General features: G+C 33.3%; 1 protein-coding gene across 4 annotated transcripts in view; it reads right to left on the reverse strand.

Annotated features, from left to right (window-relative positions):
• Window positions 1-25,297, reverse strand: part of FIG4 (FIG4 phosphoinositide 5-phosphatase) — a 131,979-nt gene that overhangs the window by 90,126 nt on the left and 16,556 nt on the right. For 2 of the 4 annotated variants that reach the window (XM_023503161.2, XM_003769351.4), the window contains exons 2-6: window positions 15,309-15,407; window positions 14,785-14,908; window positions 6,577-6,733; window positions 4,137-4,187; window positions 677-825 (exon numbers count right to left, since the gene is read on the reverse strand). In XM_023503161.2, the coding sequence (XP_023358929.1) occupies window positions 677-825; window positions 4,137-4,187; window positions 6,577-6,733; window positions 14,785-14,908; window positions 15,309-15,407 (580 nt within the window). Of the gene's footprint in view, window positions 1-676; window positions 826-4,136; window positions 4,188-6,576; window positions 6,734-6,835; window positions 6,919-14,784; window positions 14,909-15,308; window positions 15,408-25,297 lie in introns of those variants that run through there. The other 2 variants (XM_031964423.1, XM_031964422.1) reach the window with 2 other exon arrangements.

Raw genomic sequence — 25,297 nt, forward strand, 5'->3', positions numbered from 1 at the left:
GAAACATTTTTACCTTAATTCTACCTACTTCCAGTGCTGTTGCTGACACCTAAAATATCTGAATGACAGTAATCTTGAAAGTAGGAACTATCCATAGTCTTGAAATTAGGAACTATCTATCAATTAATCAATCAATGAACATTTACCAAGCACTTACTATGTGCCAGGCTTTCTATTTTAAGATAATTACTAGAAGAAAAAACCTTGCCTTAAGTCATCCTTGTCAAATTTGAGGATGCCAAAGATTGTATTCATTCTAATTCATAAGGTCTAGATAAAATAAAACTCAGCTATATTTGGCTCCTTGTGACATTTTCTGAAACTAAGCCAAACTGAGCTGGTCTCTAGAAAGAAGTTTGTTCTGAGGTGTGCACAAAGGTGAATTCTCCACTTGGAAGTTTACCACAGTTCTAGACCTGATTATAAAGTTCAATTTTAATTACAAGCACATTATTGAATTCTGAGAAATGTCGTAATGCAATTTCTTGGCTGTCATTCACATTAAGTGATTAATCAAGTCTGAAAATTATATTCATTGAATTCACAAATCTATAGTAATGTTATAGGAGAATAAGGATATAGAATAGTCTTTCTTTATGGATATTACAGAAAATTTAATGAAAACTTATAGCTATCACATCAACACATATCCCCAAGTATAAAGAAGGTCACTTACCACTGCCACCCTGTGTTATTAATCCTTCATCTTCAAAGATGTCAAAACTCTCTTGCCGAGTCTGAGCTGTTTCAGTTTTTAACATTTCTAATGGCATTCTCAAAACGGTCAAGTTATATTGAAGGGAATGGGACAAATCATAGCTGTAACTGAAATCAGAATTTTAAAATACTAAGAATATAGAGAGAACTTTAGAAACTTTCTCATGGTTCTGACTTCTCATATGAATTATAATTGTATAAACTAAATTATTCTGTATTTATAATTTCACTTAGAAGAATTTATATCTAAAAATCACAATTGAAACTTAATATAATTATTGCTAGAAAAGAACTTCCCATAAATTAAAAATGGACACAATCAACAAGAACTATATTCTACATATTATGCTAAGTGCTACAGATACAAAAAAAAAAAAAAAAAGCAAAAACAGTCCCTCCCCTGAAGAAACTTACATTTCTAAGGGAGAGAAAACATATTTACATCAAAATATATAAGATAATGAAAATTAAATGGAAGATAACATCAGAGGCAATAACACTAGCAGCTGCTAGTTCATGGGGAACATGAGAGACTTCTTAGAAGAGAGAGCACTTGAGTTGAATCTTAAAAGAAGCTAAGGATTCTCAGAATCAGGTCAGGAGGGGGAGCATTCCAGGCATGGGGAACATCCAGTACAAAGACAAAAAGATATGAGATAGTATCATGTTCAAAGAATAAGTAAGCCAGTATGTTTGGATCCTAGATTGTATGGAAGGAAGACATATATTAAGAAAATTGGAACAATAGAAGAGGACTAGGTTTTTTAATGCCAAACTAAAGATTTTATATTTAATCCTGGAAGTAATGGCAAGCTACTACAAATTTATTGATGACATGGTCCAAATTACACTTTAGGAAAATCACTTTGACAATTAAGTGGATGGACTAGAGTAAAGAGAGATTGGGACCAGGAAGATTAATTAGAAAGTTACTGCAGTCCAAATGAGAGGTCCTAAAGACCTGACCTAGGATAATTGCTGGGTGAGTATCTACTATATTAGTAGGGACTATATTAGTAAGCTATTGTTTTGAAAGAAATTATATAGCATGCATCTGAATAGATATGAAGGATGAATAAAAAAAAAAAAAGAAGTTGACTGTGAAACCAAAGTCAAGAATCTGGATGACTGAGAATGTGTCCTTGACAGTAATAGAGAAGTTCAAAAATAGGAGGGTTGAGGGAGAATAGTATTGATTTCTTGTAGAGGGCTGAAACTATTGGGTTGATGCACTGAGGTTGGGACTGCCGAGTGCTTGAGGCTAACTTCTGATTGGATGATACTCTATGGGCATATGCTTGGAAAATGGTCCTTTCCACTATCCGTACTGGCTCAATGATTGGTATATAGAGGATTGTAAGAGGGACTAGGGAGTGGAATAAGACTAGCCAGGGACACACTCTGGGAGGTGGAAGAGAAGGAGAAGGCGGTCGCAAAGATTCTGCTTCCATCCTGTTCAATCCTGAGTCTAAGACCAAGAATAAAGACAGGCTTTTGCTTATCCTGACTCCGGCTGATTCCAGGGTGTCCTGGGTGCTAGGGTGGTCATTACAATTTCTGTTTTGGATGTGTTGGATTTAGACAAAAAAAAATACATAGTACAAACTGAAAAACTGAAATTCACGGATTCATATGATTCAGTTAAGGGGTATATCTTAGAAAAATCTACTGTCTGAACATAAGCTCTTGATGACATGCTTTTAAAAAATTAAAACTGAAGTTCTCTTTAGTATACTACCTTGTACTTGGTTATCATTCAAATATAAGGGTTAGGAGAAAGGAAGATCTAGCACCTACTATGTGCCAGTCACTATGTTAAGTGCTTAAAAAATTATTTCATTTGATCCTCACAATAACTTTTCAAAATAAGTGCTATTATCTCCATTTTACAGCTGAGGAAACTAAAACAGACAGAAGTTAACTGATTTGCTAGTCACACAACTAGTAATTGTCTGAGGCCAGGTTTGAGCCCAGGTCTACTTGACTCCAAGGCCAGTGCTTTATCCATTTCACCATCTAGCTGACTATATGAAGGCTAAATATATTCTCAGTTAATTCCCAGTATGATTCTAAGTATAGCCCAGTCACCACCCATGAGTCTGATATCCAAGGATCAACCTAAGTAAGTGTGTTAGGGAGTAACAGAGGTAGGTAGCAAAGGTTCAGGGGGAGGGAAGGGAGATAGGATATTGGGTCACATTAGTTTGGACATCCAGGTGAAGAACGATTTTAGCTGTGCCAACCTTAAAGCAGACCAAAAGGAACACAAGTGACACTGAATACACAATTTTATTTTTTTAACTTGCCCATTTTTAAATTTTTAAATGTTGCTACATTAATTAATGAGTATAATAATATCAATATAGCAAAGAGATATACTAATGATGTAAACTAAGATATGCTTAAAAAGACCATCTGCCATTCTAACAAGTAACAGTTTCTCTGATGGATGATCTTTGAATTCAGATCTTATTCTAAAGCCTGGACAAATAAAGTTTGGGTTTGGAGGCCGAGATGCTTTTCACAACAGATTTCACCATAGCAACTTTCTTTTTTCGGTAGTTCCATTCTGCTTTACTGTTAGCAGAGAATTTCAAAGTGCAGCCCAGAATATTTTTATTCTCTATGTGAACTTGTTTTCAGAATACTTTTAATTATTATTCATTACATCTCACATTATTATGGTAAGTATAATAATATATAATTATCCAAGTTTCTAACATTTCTGCAGAAGAAATTGCACACATTATTGTTTGGCATAATTAATTTTTTTTTCTTTAATTCATGCGTAAGGTTTGATTGAGAGGGGTTTTTCTTCATCTTTGAAACCTTCATTAATACTAGGTATTACATGATTACTCCAATTATTTCAATAGTCATAGTTGGAAAAAAGTCACATTTGTTCAAATAATTTTGTTTCATAATGACAAGTTATTAAGTTCTTGATATAACAGTAATTGTCAATTCATATTATTTAAAATAATTTTCATTAGTGAAATGATTTTCTATAGCAGGTCCTCCTTATACAACAAATTAAATTACAAATTTAGACTAAAAGAAAAATCACCTCTCCAAAAACATCTGACCTCACTTAACAAAATAGACAACAGCTTCTATAAATATAAGAATCAATGTTTTTTAAGTCATGCTTAAAGTGGGTCTAAATAAGGAATCTTAAGATAAGACCTTTTTGTACAATAGAAAATGTTTTTTATAATCATCACCTAATACATCTTCCAGGATTTTCTAGAAACCGATTTCCTTTAGGTTCCTAATGAATTTAAATTTTGTGAGATATTTTTTCTTTTAAGAAAAAGATTAAGAGTTATTGAGTCATTGATATTTTTTTCCTATTTGATTCTCCTACAAAAAAAAATTTTTAATTAATCTATTAACCCCCATGTTAAATCCAAACTTACCTAAAATAAAAATTGCTGGATAGATCTACATTTTGAAATATTCGAAGATATCTAAGATAAAACATCCAACACAAAAAGTATCAATCATTATTTTACATTTTCATCACCCAACATTTATATGTATATGTATTTCTGATGATAATAATAATTCAAATTTATATAGTTCTTTAAGATTAGAACATGCTTTCCTCACAATAACTTATGAACTAAAGACAAATATTATTAAGACTTTTACCAGATGAAATTGGATTGAGTTGATTTTCCACACTTTAGTTTTCTATCAGTTGAGTGTTGGATTTCATGACAAAAACAACTATTTCATTGCTCTCTTTTAATATTTTTTTATGTACTCTTCACTACACTTTTGATGTGCCCTTTGGTTTTGATGTGTACTTCAAAAACTATTAGAAATATTGCATTGGCTATTGGTGTGAGAAAGTTAAGTATTTCAAGGATTATTGAACATGATCAGTTATCCTCATGTGTAAAGGAAAGTGCAATCAAAAACAAAAAACACAAGGAACTGACAAAGTTACTGCGGTGCAACAGCCTAATTAATCTTAAGAAAATAAACAAAGACCTTCACAGAAATCTGGCAACTAGAGGAGTATTCTTCTACAATATACTGTAGACTTATGGAAGTTAGGAAAACAGCAAAAAGGAAGAACAGTTACTGTTGCTATGAAGGAAAAATGTTTGTCATGGGCAAGATAATACAAAAACTTGAGTGCTGAAATTTGGAAAAAGATAATTTTTATTGATGAAACTTGCTTTGTCCATTCATTTCATACATAATCTAAAATTATTTTCAAAAAAAGTCCTAGTAAGTCAGTAAACATCTGGACACCTTCATCATATAAAACAGCAACCCCTCAAAAAATCTGGGGTGACTTTTTTACTTCCACTGGTACTAGAGATTTTGTATTCATCAAGAGAAAAATGAAGTTTGATGGGTTTATTGATATGATGAGAAACAGAATTTCTCTAAAATTATAACTATTGCCAAATAAAGGTGGAATGTGGCAACATAACCTTGCACCACATAACACCATGAAAGGTTAAGAAATTTAACCAAGAGATAAACTTATATCAAAGTTCCAAGAACTTCTCTGATTTATATCCCATTAAAAATCTAAGAGATACAGGTTTACATTGTTTTTGAAAACCTAAGTGATACATGAATACTGTGTTTTATTGCACTTCACAGATAGTGTGTTTTTAACAAATTAAAGGTTTGCGGGATCCCCGTGTCAAGTTTATTGGCAACATTTTTCTAATAACATGTGATCACAATGTTATCTCTGTGTCACATTTTGGCAATTCTAATAATATTTTTCATTATCATACCTGTTATGATAATTTGTGATCAGTAATCTTTGATGTTACCATATAATTATATAGGGGAGTATCACAAATCATACTTATATAAGAGAATCAACTTAATAGTTAAATGTTGTATGCAGCAAATTTCATTATTGTCTTATGTGAAGAAATTTCCACGATCACCTTAATCTTGAGTAACCACTACTTTGATCCATCAACAGCCATCAACATCAAAGCAAGATCCTCTACCAGCAAAATGATTAGCATTTTTTAGTAATATATTATTTTTTTAATTGAGGTACATACATAAGGTTTTTTAAGACATAATACTATTGCATACTTAATGGACCACAGTATAGTGTAAACATAATTTTTAAATGCATTGAGAAACCTAAAATCTTATGTGACTAACTATTGTAGCAGTCTAGAACTGAACTTGCAATATCTCCAAGGTATGCCTGTATAATCATAGTTAGACTTGGAAAAATGGTTTGTTTGAAATATTAAAAGAATCAAAAATATCAAAATCTTGTGACTTCAATTCCAAATTGTATAAAATAAGTGACTGTATCAAAAATAGTTACAAATAGCATATTAGAGGGAAATTTTAATGTGAAAAGTTATAAAATACTGTGTATGTTGATAATAACTAATTCTGGCACAGCTAATTTGCATATCACTTTAGGTTACTAATTGTTTTAGACAAAAAAGCAACAACTAAAGTTTCCCCATTTGACTAGTCATTTCAAATACTGGAACTAAAATTGTTTTATATACTTGGATTAAAATGACAAAGTGAATATTATTGTAATAATTCTTTTTTAATAAGACTAAATTTTATCTGCCTATTCTTATACTTAGAAAATTATCCTTTGATTAATTTCAGTCTTTACAATGAGATTTTTGCTGTGATACATCTATTATTTGCTTTTTAAGTCTCAAAAGGACATTTAGCTAAATGCAATAAAATAAAACACCACTTTTAAAGTAATACATATGTGTGTATGTGTGTGTGTGTATATATATATATATATATATATATAAAACCTCATTAAATATTCCCTTTTCCCTTAATCTGTAATATCACAAGTAAAAAAAGTTAATCACTTGTAGTTACCTAGCTTCATCAGGATGAGTAACTCGTACAGAATCATTTGGTATATATATCATATTCGTATCTTCTATCTTGTATATTGCATGTCCTCCAATATCTGCCATCTTCCTCCTTTTTGTTATTAATATGATATAATAACCTTCTAAAAATCTGACAAAACCTATTCCAAAACAGAAGAAAATGAAATATTTAATTCTTTTATTCCTTAAGAATTGGGAGGGGGAGGAAAGAGATTAAAACTCAGGTACACTATTTACTTTACCAAGGAGGAGCTATAATCTGAGTCAGTGGAAGAAGTATTCATTCCCAGTGAAATCACAGGTTTTTAAAGTATCAAAGCTGAAACTAAAAGAGAATTTTTAAAATTTATATCAAATAAACATGCTTAGAAAATAATAGAATGACGATATTCTAATTTAGGAGTATTATTTCTTCATGAATGAAAAAATGCTAAAATGAGAAATTTCTTTAAGAATCATTCTACATAGTGATTATTTGCCATCACTTAAATAAGATGAATCTTCTCAAGGATGGAACTCAGGAACTATAGAGATTTTGCTTTATGTTCTATTTGTAATCCATGATATACTTTGAGCAAGTCACTTTGAAAACCAAGTCTTATTCTCCTCTTTTATAGATGATGATGCTATCATATGTACCAATTTATATCAATCATACAAAATTGATAATATAAAGATTCTTTTAGAATTCTATGATCCATATGGAATATATATGTATACATATATGTATGTAAATATTTTGGTTTTTAAACCAACAAAAATATAAAATACTATGTGTTTTTTTCTAAAATCATTCATAATTTTATATTTTGTATTGGCTTTCACACACACTCCACCATGTTTAAATACAACTAACAACTATAATAACAAGCAACATAGAAAGATATAAGAATTAGAAATAAAAGGGTTATTATAAACTCATTAATTGTTTAAAAAGTAAAACTTATATTTTAGTTGTACAAAAGCTGAATAAAACATCTGACAGAAACATTTAATTGGGTTTACATAATAAAAATTATCCAAAAAGAACTTCCCTTCTCAGTTTCCTTTTAAATTTTTTTATTTTTAATTAGACAATGAATTTTCCTTAAAACGCATCCTATGTGCTTGAATCATAGGTGAAATTCAACTTTGTTTTTTTTTAGCTCCAATCTAAAGTATATCATTTGGATTTTCCCTTGATATTTCTGGAATGATGAAAGGGGATGTGGCACAGTGCGTAGAGTGGTGGGACTTGGAGTCAAGAAGACCTGAGTTCAAATCTGGCCTCCCTCACATACTTACGAACTGTGTGACCTTGGGCAAATCACTTAATCCTGTTAGCCTCATTTTCCTCATCTTAAAATGAGCTGGAGAAAGAAATGACAAAACCACTCTAGAATCTTTGCCAAGGAAATCCCAACAAGGTCATGAAGAGTCAGACACAACCCAAACTACTGAACAACAAAGATGAAAAATAAATAAAATTGGGGAGAAGGCCCTTTTACATCACTGTAAGAATTTACATTGTGATAAGATCTGCAATTATTTTTTTTTTCTTTTTTGGTTCCAATCAGCTGAAATTTCATTTAGTGCAATGTTAATTTTACAGATGAGGAAACTGAGGTGCAAAAAGGTAAACTAACTTGTCCAAGATCACACAGGAAGGAGCTAAGATTTAAAACAGAACCTTTGACTCTAAATCCAGCATTCTTTCCACTGTACCAAAATTCCAGTTATAATGCCAGTTATAACTACCAACAAAGAACAAAACATCCAATTAGCTTTTTTTTTCCTGAGGCAGTTGGGGTTAAGTGACTTGCCCAGGGTCATGCAACTAGAAGTGTTAGGTATCTGAGGACAGATTTGAAATGAGGATCTCCTGACTTGAGGGCTGGTGCTCCATCCACTATGCCACCTAGCTGCCTCCTAATTACCTTTTTTTTAAATAATATTTTATATTTTCCCCAGTTACATGTATCAACAATTATTAACATTTATGGGGTGAGTTTATTTTTTTTTTAATTTTAAGCTCCAACCTTATATTACCCCTAGCATCTGCTTCCTTTACTCTTCCTTGGGTGCTACAAAGTCATGCTGAGATACTCCAGATTTATGTTATCTAATCTAAAATGTGCCCTCACTAAAGCAAATAAATCACTTGTCTCTTCCTTAATTGTCGATCTAATTTCCCCATAGAGGCAGTTCCAAACTTTCTCTGCTCTCCTCAAGCCTCCCATACTAACTCACCATCCCCCATGCTCTCAATAAAAGATCTTGCCTCATATTTTTCTGAAAAAACAGAGACCATTCACTATTAGTTTCCTCTATTTTCCTTTGCAATATCTAAAGATCTCTTGGAATTAAATACTCTCCTCTCCATTCTTTCCTGCCTCACTTCAATGAAAAAGTAGCCTTTTCCCTTGCTAAATAAAGTCCTTTTACTTATAACATTGATCTTGTTCCCTCCTTTGTCTTCTAGCTGACCATCCCTGTCATCAATCATCCCCTGTCTATGTTCAATCCTTTCTACCTACTGATTACTCAGTTGTCTATATAAACATTCCCTCATCTCTCCTATCTTTACATAATGAAGGAGCTGGTCTCTGGCCAGATGATTCACTATGACTCTCCTAACTGCCATCCCACCATCTGATGCAAACATAAAAAGTCAGAGGTAGAAACAGAGGTACAGAGGTATTAAGCTAAGAGCAGAAACATGTCTATATTATATTATCCCTCTTCAAAATGGGAAGAAATTTTGCAAAGGTAACAGAGTGATCAACTGATGTTGACATTGTTATTATGATTCTGTTGGACTTTAAAAAGTTAAGCCTGCAAGCTCTGTATAAGAGCAAACATGCAGGAAGTAGCCTGATGGAGTGTGAGCTCTGCCTCCTACCACAAGGCAGCAAGGAGAGGATTTCTGTCTTCTCATCCACGGTCAGCAATAGTGTGTTATGCTAGCATGTACTAGCCCAATAAGAAGGGAGCAAAGAGTAGAAGCAGATAGAGCAGTAAGCATCGAGAAAATTGATTCCTGGAAGCAGAGAGGAAATTCAAACACATTGAAGAGAGAATTGTTACTGGCAATTAGGAATCAAGCTTTAGAGGGGAATGGGCTCAAGAGGCCTAGCTGAGCCACTCCCCTGACACCATAGATGTGTATCTGTGGGAAGGTACACCTAAAGACTATAGGGATCATGTTGTATTGCTACAGTTCTTAACATGCCATCTTATTAAAATGCTTTTGCTTTGAGCTAATTGTGTCTACTGGTTGACTATTAAATGGAAGTACTCTGGAAGAAGCTCCTTAGCTATAATGTTAGAAGTGTAGACTCATAGAGTTCCTTGAACTGAGGTAATAGTTACCCTCAGAGGATCTGACTTTTAAGGGCAAATACTGAGTTGGAAAAATTTCCCAGAGAGAGTGCTACATTTACTTACTTCCTTGATCCTATGCTCCTCTAGATTTTGCCTTCTATTTCTTCTCTCTTTCTCAGGCAATCTCCTATTTAAAAAAGTGACTATTTTTTTCTTGTTTTTTAATCTCTTATAGTCTGACTTTTGACCTCATCTGAAACTGCTGACTCCAAAGTTACCAATGATCTTATTATAACAACCTTAGTCTTTTCTAAATCTGTGTCTTCCTCCTGATTACCCTCTCTATGAAGGTATTGCTTTTGTTCTCCTACTTACTTACCCTCTCCTTAGTCTCCTTTGTCTCTATGTCCTCTTGTCTCACTCTCTAAAAGTGGGTGGGCCCCAATGCTCTGTCCTCAGCATTCTTTTCTTCTCTCTTTATACTCTCTCTTCCACTCAAATAATTTCAAATATCATCCATTTGCATTACTAACTGCCTGATAAACATTTTTTTTTTTTTTTTGCTGAGGCAGTTGGGGTTAAGTAACTTGCCCAGGGTCACACAGCTAGGAAATGTTAGCTACTGATGAACATATCTTACTGGATCTCAATCTCCACATGTCCAAAACACAACTCATATTTGCCCTCCAAACCTACTTCCCTTGGGAACTTCCTGCTTCTGGTATAGGCACCATTCTTTCCAGGCACATACTTTGAATTCATCTGAGACCCTCACTAGCCCTGACCCCATCTATCCAACCACTTGCTAAGTCTTACTGATTCTACCTCTACCTCTCTCAAACATTTTCCTTTCTCTTCCTCAACAATATAGTTAACAAATTAGTCTAAACCCTTTTCACTTCTTATCTCAACAACTGCAACTGCTTCCTAATTGGTCTCCCTGTCTTCAAGTCTCTTCTCCAATCAATCCTCCATATAACTGCCAAAAGGATATTCCTATAGCACAAATGAGACCATATTAACCTCCTATTCAAAAAGCTTCATGGATCCCTTTTACTTCCAGGATCAAATACAAACTACTCTGAACACAAGCCTTTTGCAACTTTGTTCCAACTCATCTTTCTGGGCTTACTACAAAAAATTTCCCCTTTATAAACTCTTTGATCAAGCTATACTAACCTACTTGCTGTGCCTTACAACAACCCACCTGCCATGTTTGTGATTTTGTATAGACTGTCTGACTCTTGCACCCATGCCTGGAATTCACTCTTTCCCCTCTTAGCCTCTTAGAAACCCTAGCTTTCTTCAAAATTCATTTCAGGCACCACCACCAGCATAAGACCTTCCCTGACGCTCCTGTAAAATAAAAAATTTTTCACCTTACATTTAATTTTAATTTAACTTTACATAAATATGATAATGTGTGTTACTATGCCCAATAAAACATAAGATCCTTGAGGATAGCAGTTGCTTCCTCTTTTGTCCTTACATACTCAGCATCAAATACTGCACCTAATTTATAAGGAGTACTCAGTAAATGATGGAAGATTGATTAAATCTATCATCTAGATTTCTGGCAATCACAACAATTCTAAGTTCCTTTTGAAGGAAAGAGCTATTATAAAACTCAACCATTGTAACTCTTAAGAAAGTCAGACACTTACTCTTAGGCTATGACAGAGAACTCAAAAATAAAATCCTTAAAATTATATGTAAAATGAGGCAACCTGTTTTACCAGATTAGTTTTCAATAGACTTAAAAATGGGTAGGGACAGGAAGGAAGGATTTTGCTACATGCAGACATGCTAACAGAAATGAGGAGTGAAAACAGAAAGAACACAGAAGAAGCATAATATACAAATTGGGGGGAAAAAAAAGTACAGCAGTCTGAAACTAATGTAGGAACAAATAGGCTTACATATTTCAGTAGCCCTTGGAGGCATTACACTTATGCCAGAGTACAATAACCAATATTCTTCAATATGTGATACTCCTTCTCTCATATTCTACCCCAAAAGCACTAGTGCAGCTGTAGGAGTAAGCGTACTACTTGCTTCTTTCTAGTTCCAGTTTGTCTGTTTACCATCCTCACTCATCAATCGCTCCTGTTTTGGGGTTCATTCAAAACATCTTTATTCTAAAATCCAGGTACTTATTGTCATCTACAGGTCTCCAAATCATTCTCCCTCTATTCATATGGAGGTAGATACCTGTCTTTAATTTTTTCTCTGAGAAAGATTAAATTCTGAGAAGATTAAATTAATTCTGTCATTTCTTATTAATCCTATTTACAATTAATTTAACTTATCCTATAGCTGCCTAAGACATGGTTCTCTGTCTGTAAACTTAATTCAGAAATTCATATGACTGGTAATGAGCTAAGTTTAGACATCCAATTTATTGTTTTATTATTGCCTCAAGGAAACCTATTATCCTTGAGAAATGCAGGTAGATGCCACAGAGTCCAATCAAATATCTTTAGACCACCAAACAATCTTTCAAACTATCTCTAGTTTGTTGTATACAAAAAAGTATAGTCACCTATTTCTAATCTTGCAGGTAAATTTTTCTTAGTCACAAAAGGAAAGGATGGGATTGTTGCTCACCCCTCATTCTCAATTTCTAATCAATCACAATGTCCACATTTACAAAGGTAATCAATCACATCTGTTTTTTCTATGCTTATAAAAACTGATTTGTAGCTTGGTTTAGGATGTCTTTGACTTCACTGAAGCATCCATTGACCTACTCTATTAACAGCTTCCCAACCTGCTAAGAAACTATTATTATATTGCTCAGAGAAAACATGATTTAGTCAAACTTTGTTGAAATTTCTCTTGTGACAATTCCTAACTCTGCCTGTATAGTTGAGGACTTCAGTTTATACAGAATATATTAAGATACCCTCACACATTCTGGCCTCTAATGATCTCCACATCTTCACTCCTCCTTATTCCTAGTCAGAGATAACCACACCTTTAAGCTGACCACTAAGTATAATTTCATGATCCAGAATGCTGAAATTCCACTCTGATAACAGACTTCTAACCTTCAACCATGGAGGCCATCTGGTTCAATCCCCTTATTTTATGGATGAAAAAACAGATACTCAAAGAGCTTAAAGGATCTGGAAGAAGTAGAATTTTAACTGAAATTAAAGACACAGAATATAGAAAAAACAAGAAAAGAGAGGGGGTTGCAAAGAAAGAGAGAATTACAGTAATCATAGATTATAAATGTGAAGTAGGTTCAAACAATTATAAGACCAGTTCATGGACTGGCCATCCCTCAGCAATTTAGATCAACCAAATCATTTTGGGCAGTAATGAATTAATCATAGCCCAGAGAAAGAACCTGGGTGATGACAAAATTACATTGAATTCCCAACCCTATATTTTGCCCACCTGCATTTTTGATTTTTCACCAGCTAATTGTACAATATTTCAGTCTGACTTTTGTACACAAAATAACGGGTTTGGTCATGTATACTTATTTTATCTAATTTATATTTTTAAATATTTAAATCTACTGGTCATCCTGCCACTGGGGGGGGGGTGGGGTAAGAGGTGAAAAATTGGAACAAGAGGTTTGGCAATTGTTAATGCTGTAAAGTTACCCATGCATATAACCTGTAAATAAAAGGCTATTAAATAAAAATAAAATAAAATAAAATAAATGTGAAGTAGGAAGAGATCTTGTAAATCACCTAATACAACTCCCTCATTCTATAGATGACAAAACTGAAACTCAGTGAGATTAGGTGAAATGGCTGAGATTTGAACTCCAATCTTTGGACTTAAAATTCATTATTCTTTGCATGGTACAGACTGCCTCACCAAAAAAAGAAGAAGAAGAAGAAGAAGAAGAAGAAGAAGAAGAAGAAGAAGAAGAAGAAAGAAGAAAGAAGAAAAGAAGAAAGAAGAAAGAAGAAAGAAGAAAGAAGAAAGAAGAAAGAAGAAAGAAGAAAGAAGAAAGAAGAAAGAAGAAAGAAGAAAGAAGAAAGAAGAAAGAAGAAAGAAGAAAGAAGAAGAAAGAAGAAAGAAGAAAGAAGAAAGAAGAAAGAAGAAGAAGAAGAAGAAGAAGAAGAAGAAGAAGAAGAAGAAGAAGAAAGGAAGGATGGGAGACAAAAGAGGAAACTAAGGAAAAAGAAAAGGGACAACAGATAAACGAAGAAAAGGAGAAAAAGTATCATACTAGATTATAAATTCTTAACTAGAATGAACTTTACAGATAATGTGGTCAAACGATCCCTGATCATCTGCCTCTAGGAAGGAAAAGAGATCAATAAAGAAGTAGGTTGCCCCTTTTGTCTATCTATCAAGTTCCAGTTCAGCAGCCAATTAGGAAACTTTTAATCATGACATAGCACACACCCCTACAATCAAGCAGTGAATATCTACACACATTCCAAAGAATGGGCCTTGAAGGCCAGTTCCTATGTTACATATTATTATGACAATAATAAATGCTAACATTTATTATTAACACTTTCATTTTCAAAATACTTTTTGATCCTCACCACACATGTGAAGTAAGTACCTGCTTGTGTTATCTCTATTTCTCAGATAAGAAAACTGCAGCTTAGAGAGATTAAATAACTGATCCATAGGCAAGATACAAACCCAGAATTTTCTGACTCCTAGGTCCAACACACTTTCCACCACATTGCCCCCAACTCTCATTCCTTGTATGCTGTTTTTGTAAGTTTAAGGGAAGAGAACATATATTTTACTACTTTGCATCCCTCAAAGTACTTAGTACACTGCCTAGCAGATAACAGTGATTGATTAACTATTCAAAGCCTTAGGTGATTGTTTACCACACTAAAATTATAGGATCACTAGACGATAAGAAAAAAGCATTTTAAGGAAGCATCATATTCCTTACCTACAATACCAAAAGCTGACACAGCACGAAATAACCCAGAGGAGCCTTTCTGTCCCATTTTTGTCCTGTTTCCTAGATCCAAGCGGCCAAGAAGCTCCCTTACTTCTTGTTGAGTGTAAACATGCTAAAAATAAGCAACATTTAGGTTAATGACTTTTTCAGTTGGTTGTTTGGTCATACATGCACAAAAGGTATTTAACAGATAACAAAGTTTCTCTAAAAAAAAATAGCTAAAATACAAAGCTTCACTACATTGTCAAAAATTTTTTTTAAATTATCAGACTCTTACATAAAATATTTATATAGTTTACTATTGAATTAATACATACTTGTAAGGTGAAGTTACCAAAATCTTAAATCTGTTTTCCTATGCTCTCAATATTTCTGTCCCAAGACAAGAGCACTTGAATATAAGCAAAATATTTCATCTCTGTATTTAAATGGCAAACATCATAATTGATTTTAGCATAATTACCATAAATTCGGAAATTAACCTCACATTTTCAAATTTGTAAGAGACATACCTTATCATCAATGATAACCAAATCTTTCGGTTCAGTTCGATCAATTTTCAAGACTCGGTATTTGGTTTCTGCATGATTACTCCCAACAAGGAAATATCTCTGTCAAAAATGACAACATTTTTTTAAAAGTTACTTATTAACTACTGATTGTATAAAATATTTGGAATCTATCTACCAAGGGAAAATCAGAAACTTTACGAGCAAAACTACAAAACACTTTCCACGCAAATTAAGTCTGATCTAACCAACTGGAAAAAAATTAAACGCTCTTGGATTGGGCAAGCAAATATAATAAAGATGACAATACTACCTAAACTAATCTATTTATTTAGCGCTATGCCAATCAGATTCCCAAAAAACTATTTTAATGACCTAGGAAAAATAACAACAAAGTTCATATGGAAAAACAAAAGGTCAAGAATTTCAAGGGAATTAATGAAAAAAAAAATCAAATGAAGGTGGCCTAGCTGTACCAGATCTAAAATTATATTATAAAGCAGCAGTTACCAAAACCATCTGGTTTTGGCTAAGAAATAGAAGCTGATCAATGGAATAGGTTAGGTTCAAAGGACAAAACAGCCAATAACTTTGATAATCTAGTGTTTGACAAACCCAAAGACCCCAGTTTTTGGGATAAGAACTCATTATTTGACAAAAATTGCTGGAAAAATCGGAAATTAGTATGGCAGAAACTAGGCATTGACCCACACTTAACACCATACACCAAGATAAGGTCAAAATGGGTTCATGACCTAGGCATAAAGAATGAGATTATAAATAAATTGGAAGAGCATAGGATAGTTTACCTCTCAGACCTGTGGATAAGGAAGGAATTTATGACCAAAGAAGAACTAGAGATCATTATTGATCACAAAATAGAAAATTTTGATTATATCAAATTGAAAAGTTTTTGTACAAACAAAACTAATGCAGACAAGATTAGAAGGGAAACAATAAACTGGGAAAACATTTTTACAGTCAAAGGTTTTGATAAAGGCCTCATTTCCAAAATATATAGAAAATTGATTCTAATTTATAAGAAATCAAGCCATTCTCCAATTGATAAATGGTCAAAGGATATGAACAGACAATTCTCAAAGAAATTGAAACTATTTCTAGCCATATGAAAATATGCTCCAAGTCATTATTAATCAGAGAAATGCAAATTAAGACAACTCTGAGATACCACTACACACCTGTCAGATTGGCTAGAATGACAGGGAAAGGTAATGCAGAATGTTGGAGGGGATGTGAGAAAACAGGGACACTAATACATTGTTAGTGAACTGTGAATACATCCAGCCATTCTGGAGAACAATTTGGAACTATGCTCAAAAAGTTATCGAACTGTGTATGTATGCCCTTTGATCCAGCAGTGTTTCTACTGGGCATATATTCCAAAGAGATACTTAAGAAGGGAACGGGACCTGTATGTGCCAAAATGTTTGTGGCAGCCCTGTTTGTAGTGGCTAGAAACTGGAAAATGAATGGATGACCTGATGCTAAGTGAATGAGCAGAACCAGGAGATCATTATATACCTCAACAATGATACTGTATGAGGATGTATTCTGATGGAAGTGGATTTCTTCGACAAAGAGATCTAACTCAGTTTCACTTGATCAAGGATGGACAGAAGCAGCTATACCCAAAGAAAGAACACTGGGAAATGAATGTAAACTATTTGCATTTTTGTTTTTCTTCCCAGGTTATTTTTTACCTTCTGAATCCAATTCTTCCTGTGCAACAAGAGAACCGTTCGGTTCTGCACACATATATTGTATCTAGGCTATACGGTGACATATTCAACATGTATAGCACTGCTTGCCATCTAGGGGAGGGGTGAAGGGAGGGAAGAGAAAAGTTGGAACAGAAGTGAGTGCAAGGAATAATGTTGTAAAAAAATTACCCAGGCATGGGTTCTATCAATAAAAAGTTATAATAAAAAAAATAAAATTTTTTTAAAAATTAAAAAAAAACATAGTTACTTATTAGACATATTTTGATCACATGTTCCTTTATACATACCTCAAAAATTACAAAAATAAATTAGAGTTGAAAAATAAATGCATAAACATGGTTTGCTGAAGGCTAATCTTATTTAAAAATTTGAAGGCATACAAAGTAAACCAAAATGGGTTAGTTTTGAAACTCTGCTATTCTTTCTGAGTTCCTAATAAGCAATTTTTGTAAAGTTCTAAAATTTTATATTACTAAACTCATTTCAAGTCATGTGTTCACTTGTATAGTCAATTAATTGACCCAATATACTGGATGTTTTCCCTTCTCCAATGAAGGAACAAACTTTTTTCTTCATTGGTAAAATAACAAGAAAAATTACAGTAGTTTTCTTATGTAAATATTGTTCATGAACATGAATTAAATTTAATAAAAACCAAAAGTAAGAGGGGAAAATGTTTTCATAGAGATCTAAGGAAATTGAAATGATACTCCAGAATTAATTTTTTAACTCTAAGAAATGAAGAATATCATTAGTAGGAAAGTAAGATATTATCATATACTTAGTCATGAGATGAGACTAGAAATCCATTTCTTTTCACTGCTAATTCCAGTATTATACTATACACATACAGATTCAAGCCAAGAGGATATAAAAGGAATTTCAAATTTTCTAGGAAGACAAAAGGCAAGAGATACTTCTATTTTCTTGTGCCTTCCAGTGTCTAAAATAACAGAAAAAACACTTTTGTATTAATCACTTAGGGTTGCAAGAGTTTCTCAAGATACTAAATTCTGAATAAGCTTCTTTATTTAGCACCTGCCCTATGGTTTCCATTCAAGGATGCCAGCTAATGTATAGACTTTTATATTGCTAAGTAGAAAAAACTCTCAAAAACATCTGTACCTCCAGGGCTTCTTTATAAAGGAATAACAAAGAAATGTTCCCTATAAAGACTCTATAGCCAATAGGAAGGTTAAAGAGAGAAAAACATAAGAGATTCAATAAATCAAGCAACAAGCATTTGCTAAGTATCTACTACATGCCAGGCACCATGCTGGTCCTAAGAAAGCAGACAAAAATGGAACAGTCTTTGCCCTCAAGGAGCTTAAAATTTATTGAGGAAGGGATGGGAATAGGGAATAATATACACATATAAATATATAGATAATAGAGGAATGAGGAGGCAGAAAGGAGCAAGCATTTATTAAACACCTACAATATACAGGCATTGTGCTATGTGCTTTTCAAATATTATTTGATCCTAATAACAAACCTGTGAGAGCGATGCTATTTTGATCCCTATTTTATAGTTGAGGAAACTGAAGCAGAGAAAACTTAACTTAGTTGGCCAAGGGAAGCAATAGTCAGGTGGAAGCATAACAGACTAATGAGGGGACAGAATGGTGAATGTAAATAAAATTAATTCATCCATAAAATGGAAGCATATAGCAGAATGTATTAGGAACCAGAATTCAACAACATATTGTTTACAGGAGACATGCCTAAAAACAGAAAAATATTTACAGAGTTAAAATAAGAAGTGGAACAGAATCTATTATGCTGAATTTGACTAAAAAAAGGCAGGGAGTAGCAATCTCAGACAAAATCAAACCAAAATATAGCCAATTAAAAGGGAGAAAGGAAGGGAGGAAGGGAGAGAAGAAGGAAGGAAGGAAGGAAGGAAGGAAGGAAGGAAGGAAGGAAGGAAGGAAGGAAGGAAGGAAGGAAGGAAGGAAGGGAGGGAGGAAAAATTGTAAAAGTCCAAAACAGGATCATGAATTATACCCACAAAGAGCAGTACATGGATGATGATTCAGACATGAAGATTGAGAGAGAATGGTCTAAAATATAGGAGGAAAAATAAAAAAGAAAGGTACCAGGAAAACCTAAAGAATTCAATGTACTCAGGAAGAGAGATGAGGTCAAAAATGTGAAATACTGCAGAAAAAAAAAATATTTAGAAGGATGAGGTTTGAAAAAGGGTCATTGGATTTGGCAATTAAGAGATCACTGGTGACTGGAGAGAGCAATTTCAGTTATGTGAAGAGGCTGGAAGCCAGATTTAAGGAAGTTGAGAAGTGAAAAGAGTGAAAATAACAGAGACAATTTTGTTCTAGGTTCTTAGGTGTGAAAAGAAAGTTACAGGATGGTAAATGCCTTAAGGAAGTAAGAGACCCAAGTAAGGAGATTTGAAGGATAGAGGAGATCTAAGCAAATTTGAAGGTATCAGGGAAGGAACTATAAGAAAGGAACAGATTAAATATTATAGGTAAGGTTTCATTAAGAGTAGACTCCCATACCCTTTGATCCAGCAGTGTTACTACTGGGCTTATATCCCAAAGAGATCATAAAGAAGGGAAAGGGATCTGTATGTGCACGAATGTTTGTGGCAGCCCTGTTTGTAGTGGCCAGAAACTGGAAACTGAGTGGATGCCCATCAATTGGAGAATGGCTGAATAAATTGTGGTATATGAATATTATGGAATATTATTATTCTGTAATAAATGACCAGCAGAATGATTTCAGAAAGGCCAGGAGATACTTGCATGAACTGATGCTAAGTGAAATGAGCAGGACCAGGAGATCATTATATATTCAACAACACTACTATATGATGATTAATTCTGATGGATGTGGCTCTCTTCAACAATGAGATGAACCAAATCAGTTCCAATAGAGCAGTATTGAACTAAACCAGCTACACCTAGCGAAAGATCTCTGGGAGATGACTATGAACCACTATATAGAATTCCCAATCCCTCTATTTTTGTCCACCTTCATTTTTGATTCCCTTCACAGGCTAATTGTACACTATTTCAAAGTCCGATTCTTTTTGTTCAGCAAAATAACTGTTTGGACATGTATACATATATTGTATTTAACTTATATTTTAACATATTTAATATGTACTGGTCAACCTGCCATCTGGGGGAGGGAGTGGGGGGAAGGAGGGGAAAAATTGGAACAAAAGGTTTGGCAATTGTCAATGTTGTAAAATTACCCATACATATAACTTGTAAATAAAAAGCTATTAAAAAAAAAAGAAAGAAAGAAAGAAAGAAAGCTAACCAGGCCACAGGAAAGGAGACAAGATTTGGAAAGAGACAATAAAGGATTTGGACTTTAAAAAAAAAAAAAAAAGAGTAGATTGCCAGAGATAACAGGACAGAATGCAGAATGGAATCAAGAATCAAGGAGAGTGATTGGTTTTTATAAGAAGAAAGGACTTCTCTTCATAAGTAACTATAATAAAAGAGAAGCTTCTGGGGAATGACGGCAAGAGCATTTGAGATTTACAATGGGGAAAAAGAGTTCATGGTAAATGGCCTCAATTTTCTCCATAAAGTATGAGGTAAGATCTGCTGAAAAGGTGGGCAAAATATATATGAAATATTTTAAAAGAAAAGAGAAGGTATGAATAATTACTGTGGGAAGTGAAATATAGAATTAATTGGGTAGAAATAAAAAGATTGTTTTGCTACATAAAGACCCAAGTGAAGTTAGAGAGCATTTTTGTTTGTTTTGTATTGTATCTAGTGAACATGGTTGTGTCTTCCTCCAGCATGATTCAGCAGTAAATGAACAGAGAGGAAAGAAATGCTGCTAGTGATACAATAGAGAGCAGCACAAAAAGCAAAGAGAATACAGCCTATTGAACTGAAAATTTTTAATTGTTCAAGGTTGGAAACAGAGAAGTCAGAAAAATGGTGATAGCCTAGGAAAATACCCAGCTATGAGGGACTATAGATCATTCTGAAAATAAATAATAGATTTAGAAGGAATTAGGAATCAGTATAAATAGAATGAGGTAATGATCAGACAAAGAAATTTCAGAATTCTTGGTCAATGAAGTAGATATTTGTGGGTGATAAGATCAAAAGTATGTAAAATAAGAAACTGGAACATACTTCCAACACATATCTTGATGAACTCCCCAATATAAAAGCTAAGAAGGAAAAAGGTCCAACCTTGCCATTGATACTGATGTGCAAATCCCTTATCCTCTCAGTCTCATTTTATCCATAGAATGAACAAAGTAATCAATAAGTTAGCTAATCAATTGGTGAAAAAATGTTTATTAAACACTTTAGCATATATCAAGCAAAATGGGACACCAATATCTTTAGTATCTGATCTTCAGTATTGTTGCAAGGTTCTAATTAGATAAGTCAGGTAAAACAACATAGCAACAACATCAACTAATAGTAGTTGCCAGCATCCTAGTAAAAATGAGAGAAGTAAAGGATCTTGGGTTAATTAATAGAGTAAAATTTCTCATTTTAAGTCTGTTATATTAAGATATATAGTTTATATATCTATTCAATGGGAATTTAAATTCCTGACTTCAAAGGATTGTTATAATTATCTGTAAAGAAAAATTATGAATTCCTAAGGAAAATTCCTAATAAAATACAATCCAAATTAGAAAGAAAAAAATAAAGTGATAGAAATCAGAGCAAATAGTCACAGATATAGTATCTCCTAGATGGACTATGGTTTCCATGGTTACAATACAAAGAGATCTGAGAGGAAGAAGTCTAGATTAAGTGAAAGCTTATTAACAATGGAAGGGGAAGACAGAGCAGAACAGAGACTGGAGAAGGAATGAGCTTGCAAAGAAAGATGAGTGACAAATAGAGAATGGAGAATAATAGTATGGAGGGGGCAGTTTTTGTCTAAGCAAATGTTAACTCTGGAACACAAAGGAAGAAGGGGAAGGAAAAGAGGACATGGAAGCTTGCTAGACATTGTCACAGATAAGTATATGTTGACTGAGGTTCCCACCCTTAACAATTCTGTTATGGTTATAAATGATATGGATCTATTAACTTACAAATAAAATTATAGAAAGGGTTGAATTAGTAGAGAAATCACTTCAGTAAATTCCTGTTAATCAAATCTCCTGGAGGCTGACTGAACTCAAACTCTGCCACTTTCTGAGTTTCATTTCAAATGGCTAGAAAATGTCCTCCACATTGGAGGACAAATGTGTGTTTGTACTCCACAAAGCACATACATTTAACTTCTGGTGGGGCCTGGTATCTGACATTGTGGTCCCGACCTCATATCTTAGGACATTCTATTAAATTATTAGAAGGATAATCTGTAACTTGCAAAAATTTGCTCCCCAACAAAATTATGAAATATCATGGTTTTTTTTTTATTTAAATGTCTAATTTTTAGAATTAAATGAAAATAAAGAAATAAAAAGAGGTTCAAATCAGTTTAACTCATCTCATTCTGTGACAAAAGGACCAACAAGTAACAATAATTAAATGTCTTTTAATGCTGAAAATAACATTAAATTCAAAACATGGGTCAGCTTTAACACAAGTTATTTTGCTAATTCTTTTAAAGAGTATTATCTTATGTACAGCAGAAGAACAGCCCATTAACAATATTCAAGCTAACAGAAATATATGAGAAAATCATGGCTGTTCCTCTGCCTCCTCTAAAAATGAATAGCTAAGTGGACTGAGAGAAAAGAAAAATGGAATCATTTAACAATGAAAATGTGAGTCAAATTCACATGGTCATTATTTGTCTATGAAATGACTAATTTCTTTACAAAAGAAACTACTTTGTGACTTTACAAAAATCACATACCTTGATTATCAAGCATTTTTTAACCATCAGTTCAAGTTAAGGACAGACATATTCTATATGGTGATCTGGTATCATGATTAAAGGCATATTTCTAAGTTATCCCCAACCTTTTTTCCCCTGTTATTTACACTGCAAAATGCAGGAGTAGAGGTGGAATGAAATCATTTCAGCATCTTACTCACTCAAAACTACATAAAAATCAGTGCCAAATTAACTGGAATTTATATCTAATGCTTTTCTTTCTTAAACAAATTTTTAAGTTCATAAAACTACTTAGAACAAATATACATATGCATATATATAACATGTGTAGTTATAGATATATATAAATTATATCAAACATGTAATATGATATATATATATTACTGGAAATTACTATGGAGATTTTGAGTATGTGTGAGAGAGGGGATATTTGTGAAGAGGGAAAAGAAAACAGGAAGCATAAAAACTGAGTTACACTGTGATTAAAGTTTGCTCTTCAATATTCCTTTGCCCTTCAAGTTTCTGTATGGAGATTAATAGCACACATGTGTGAGTATAAAACACTTTTTTTAATTTAAATATACTTTTAAAATGTTTTCCTCACATCAACCTTATGATATAAACAGTACAAATAGTAATCTCCCATTTACATATGAAGAAACTGAGGCACAGAGCAATTAAAGATTTACCCAAAATCACAAAGCTATTGCCAGAACCAAGTCTCAAATCCATATCTGATCGCTCCAAGAACAATATATGATCTCTCTATTGCACCACAAGATTTCTCTTGTTAAATCGTGAAAAGGGACCAAAGCAGAACTAGAGATCATTACTGGTCACAAAATAGAAAATTTCGATTATACCAAACTGAAAAGTTTTTGCACAAACAAAACTAATGCAGACAAGATTAGAAGGGAAGTAATAAACTGGGAAAATATTTTTACAGTCAAAGGTTCTGATAAAGGCCTCATTTCCAAAATATATAGAGAATTAACTCTAATTTATAAAAAATCAAGCCATTCTCCAATTGAAAAATGGTCAAAGGATATGAACAGACAATTCTCAGATGAAGAAATTGAAACTATTTCTAGTCATATGAAAAGATGCTCCAAGTCATTATTAATCAGAGAAATGCAAATTAAGACAACTCTAAGATACACTACACACCTGTCAGATTGGCTAAGATGACAGGAAAAAATAATGATGATTGTTGGAGGGGATGCGGAAAACTGGGACATTGATGCATTGTTGGTGGAGTTGTGAACAATCCAACCATTTTGAGAGTAGTTTGGAACTATGCTCAAAAAGTTATCAAACTGTGCATACCCTTTGATCCAGCAGTGTTACTACTGGGATTATATCCCAAAGAGATTATAAAGAAGGGAAAGGGACCTGTATGTGCACGAATGTTTGTGGCAGCCCTTTTGTAGTGGCTAGAAACTGGAAACTGAATGGATGTCCATCAGTTGAGAATGGCTGAATAAATTGTGGTATATGAAAATTATGGAATATTACTGTTCTGTAAGAAATGACCAACAGGATGATTTCAGAAAGGCCTGGAGAGACTTACACAACTGATGCTGAGTGAAATGAGCAGGACCAGGAGATCATTATATACTTCAACAAAATACTAGATGATGACCAGTTCTGATGGATCAGGCCATCCTCAGCAAATCAGATCAACCAAATCATTTCTAATGGAGCAGTAATGAACTGAACTAGCTATGCCCAGAAAAAGAACTCTGGGAGATGACTAAAAACCATTACATTGAATTCTAATCCCTATATTTATGCACACATGCATTTTTATTTCCTTCACAAGCTAATTGTACAATAATTCAGAGTCTGATTCTTTTTGTACAGCAAAATAATGTTTTGGTCATGTATACTTATTGTGTATCTAAGTTATATTTTAATATATTTAACATCTACTGGTCATCCTGCCATCTGGGGAGGGGGGGGGGGGGTAAGAGGTGAAAAATTGGAACAAGAGGTTTGGCAATTGTTAATGCTGTAAAGTTACCCATGTATATATCCTGTAAATAAAAGGCAATTAAAAAAAAAATAAAATAAAAAATAAATCGTGAAAAGGTTACTAATCCAGCATTACCCCCATGAAGCTGAAAGGGAGGGAGGAAAATGAAAAAAAGAATAAAATAAAAAGTGTACAGCAGAGAATGGAAAAAAAAACTATAAGGAAGCAAAGATGGACAATTATGAATACAATGGCTTCATAATGCTTTCTGGAAATAGAAGTATTGTTATATATTTTGAATCCTCCCTGATAATCTGTTGGGCACATGACAGTTTTCTTTTGTTTTTTTTTTCTTTCACTTTCTATTTTGTTTTCTTCTTATTTTGCATTTGTTTTAAATAAATAAATAAATATGTTGATAATTTTTTTAAAAATTAGAAAGAAATGCTCTCAAGTGCTATCTA

This window comes from Sarcophilus harrisii, chromosome 4 (assembly GCF_902635505.1).
Source record: "Sarcophilus harrisii chromosome 4, mSarHar1.11, whole genome shotgun sequence".
Taxonomy (NCBI): domain Eukaryota; kingdom Metazoa; phylum Chordata; class Mammalia; order Dasyuromorphia; family Dasyuridae; genus Sarcophilus; species Sarcophilus harrisii.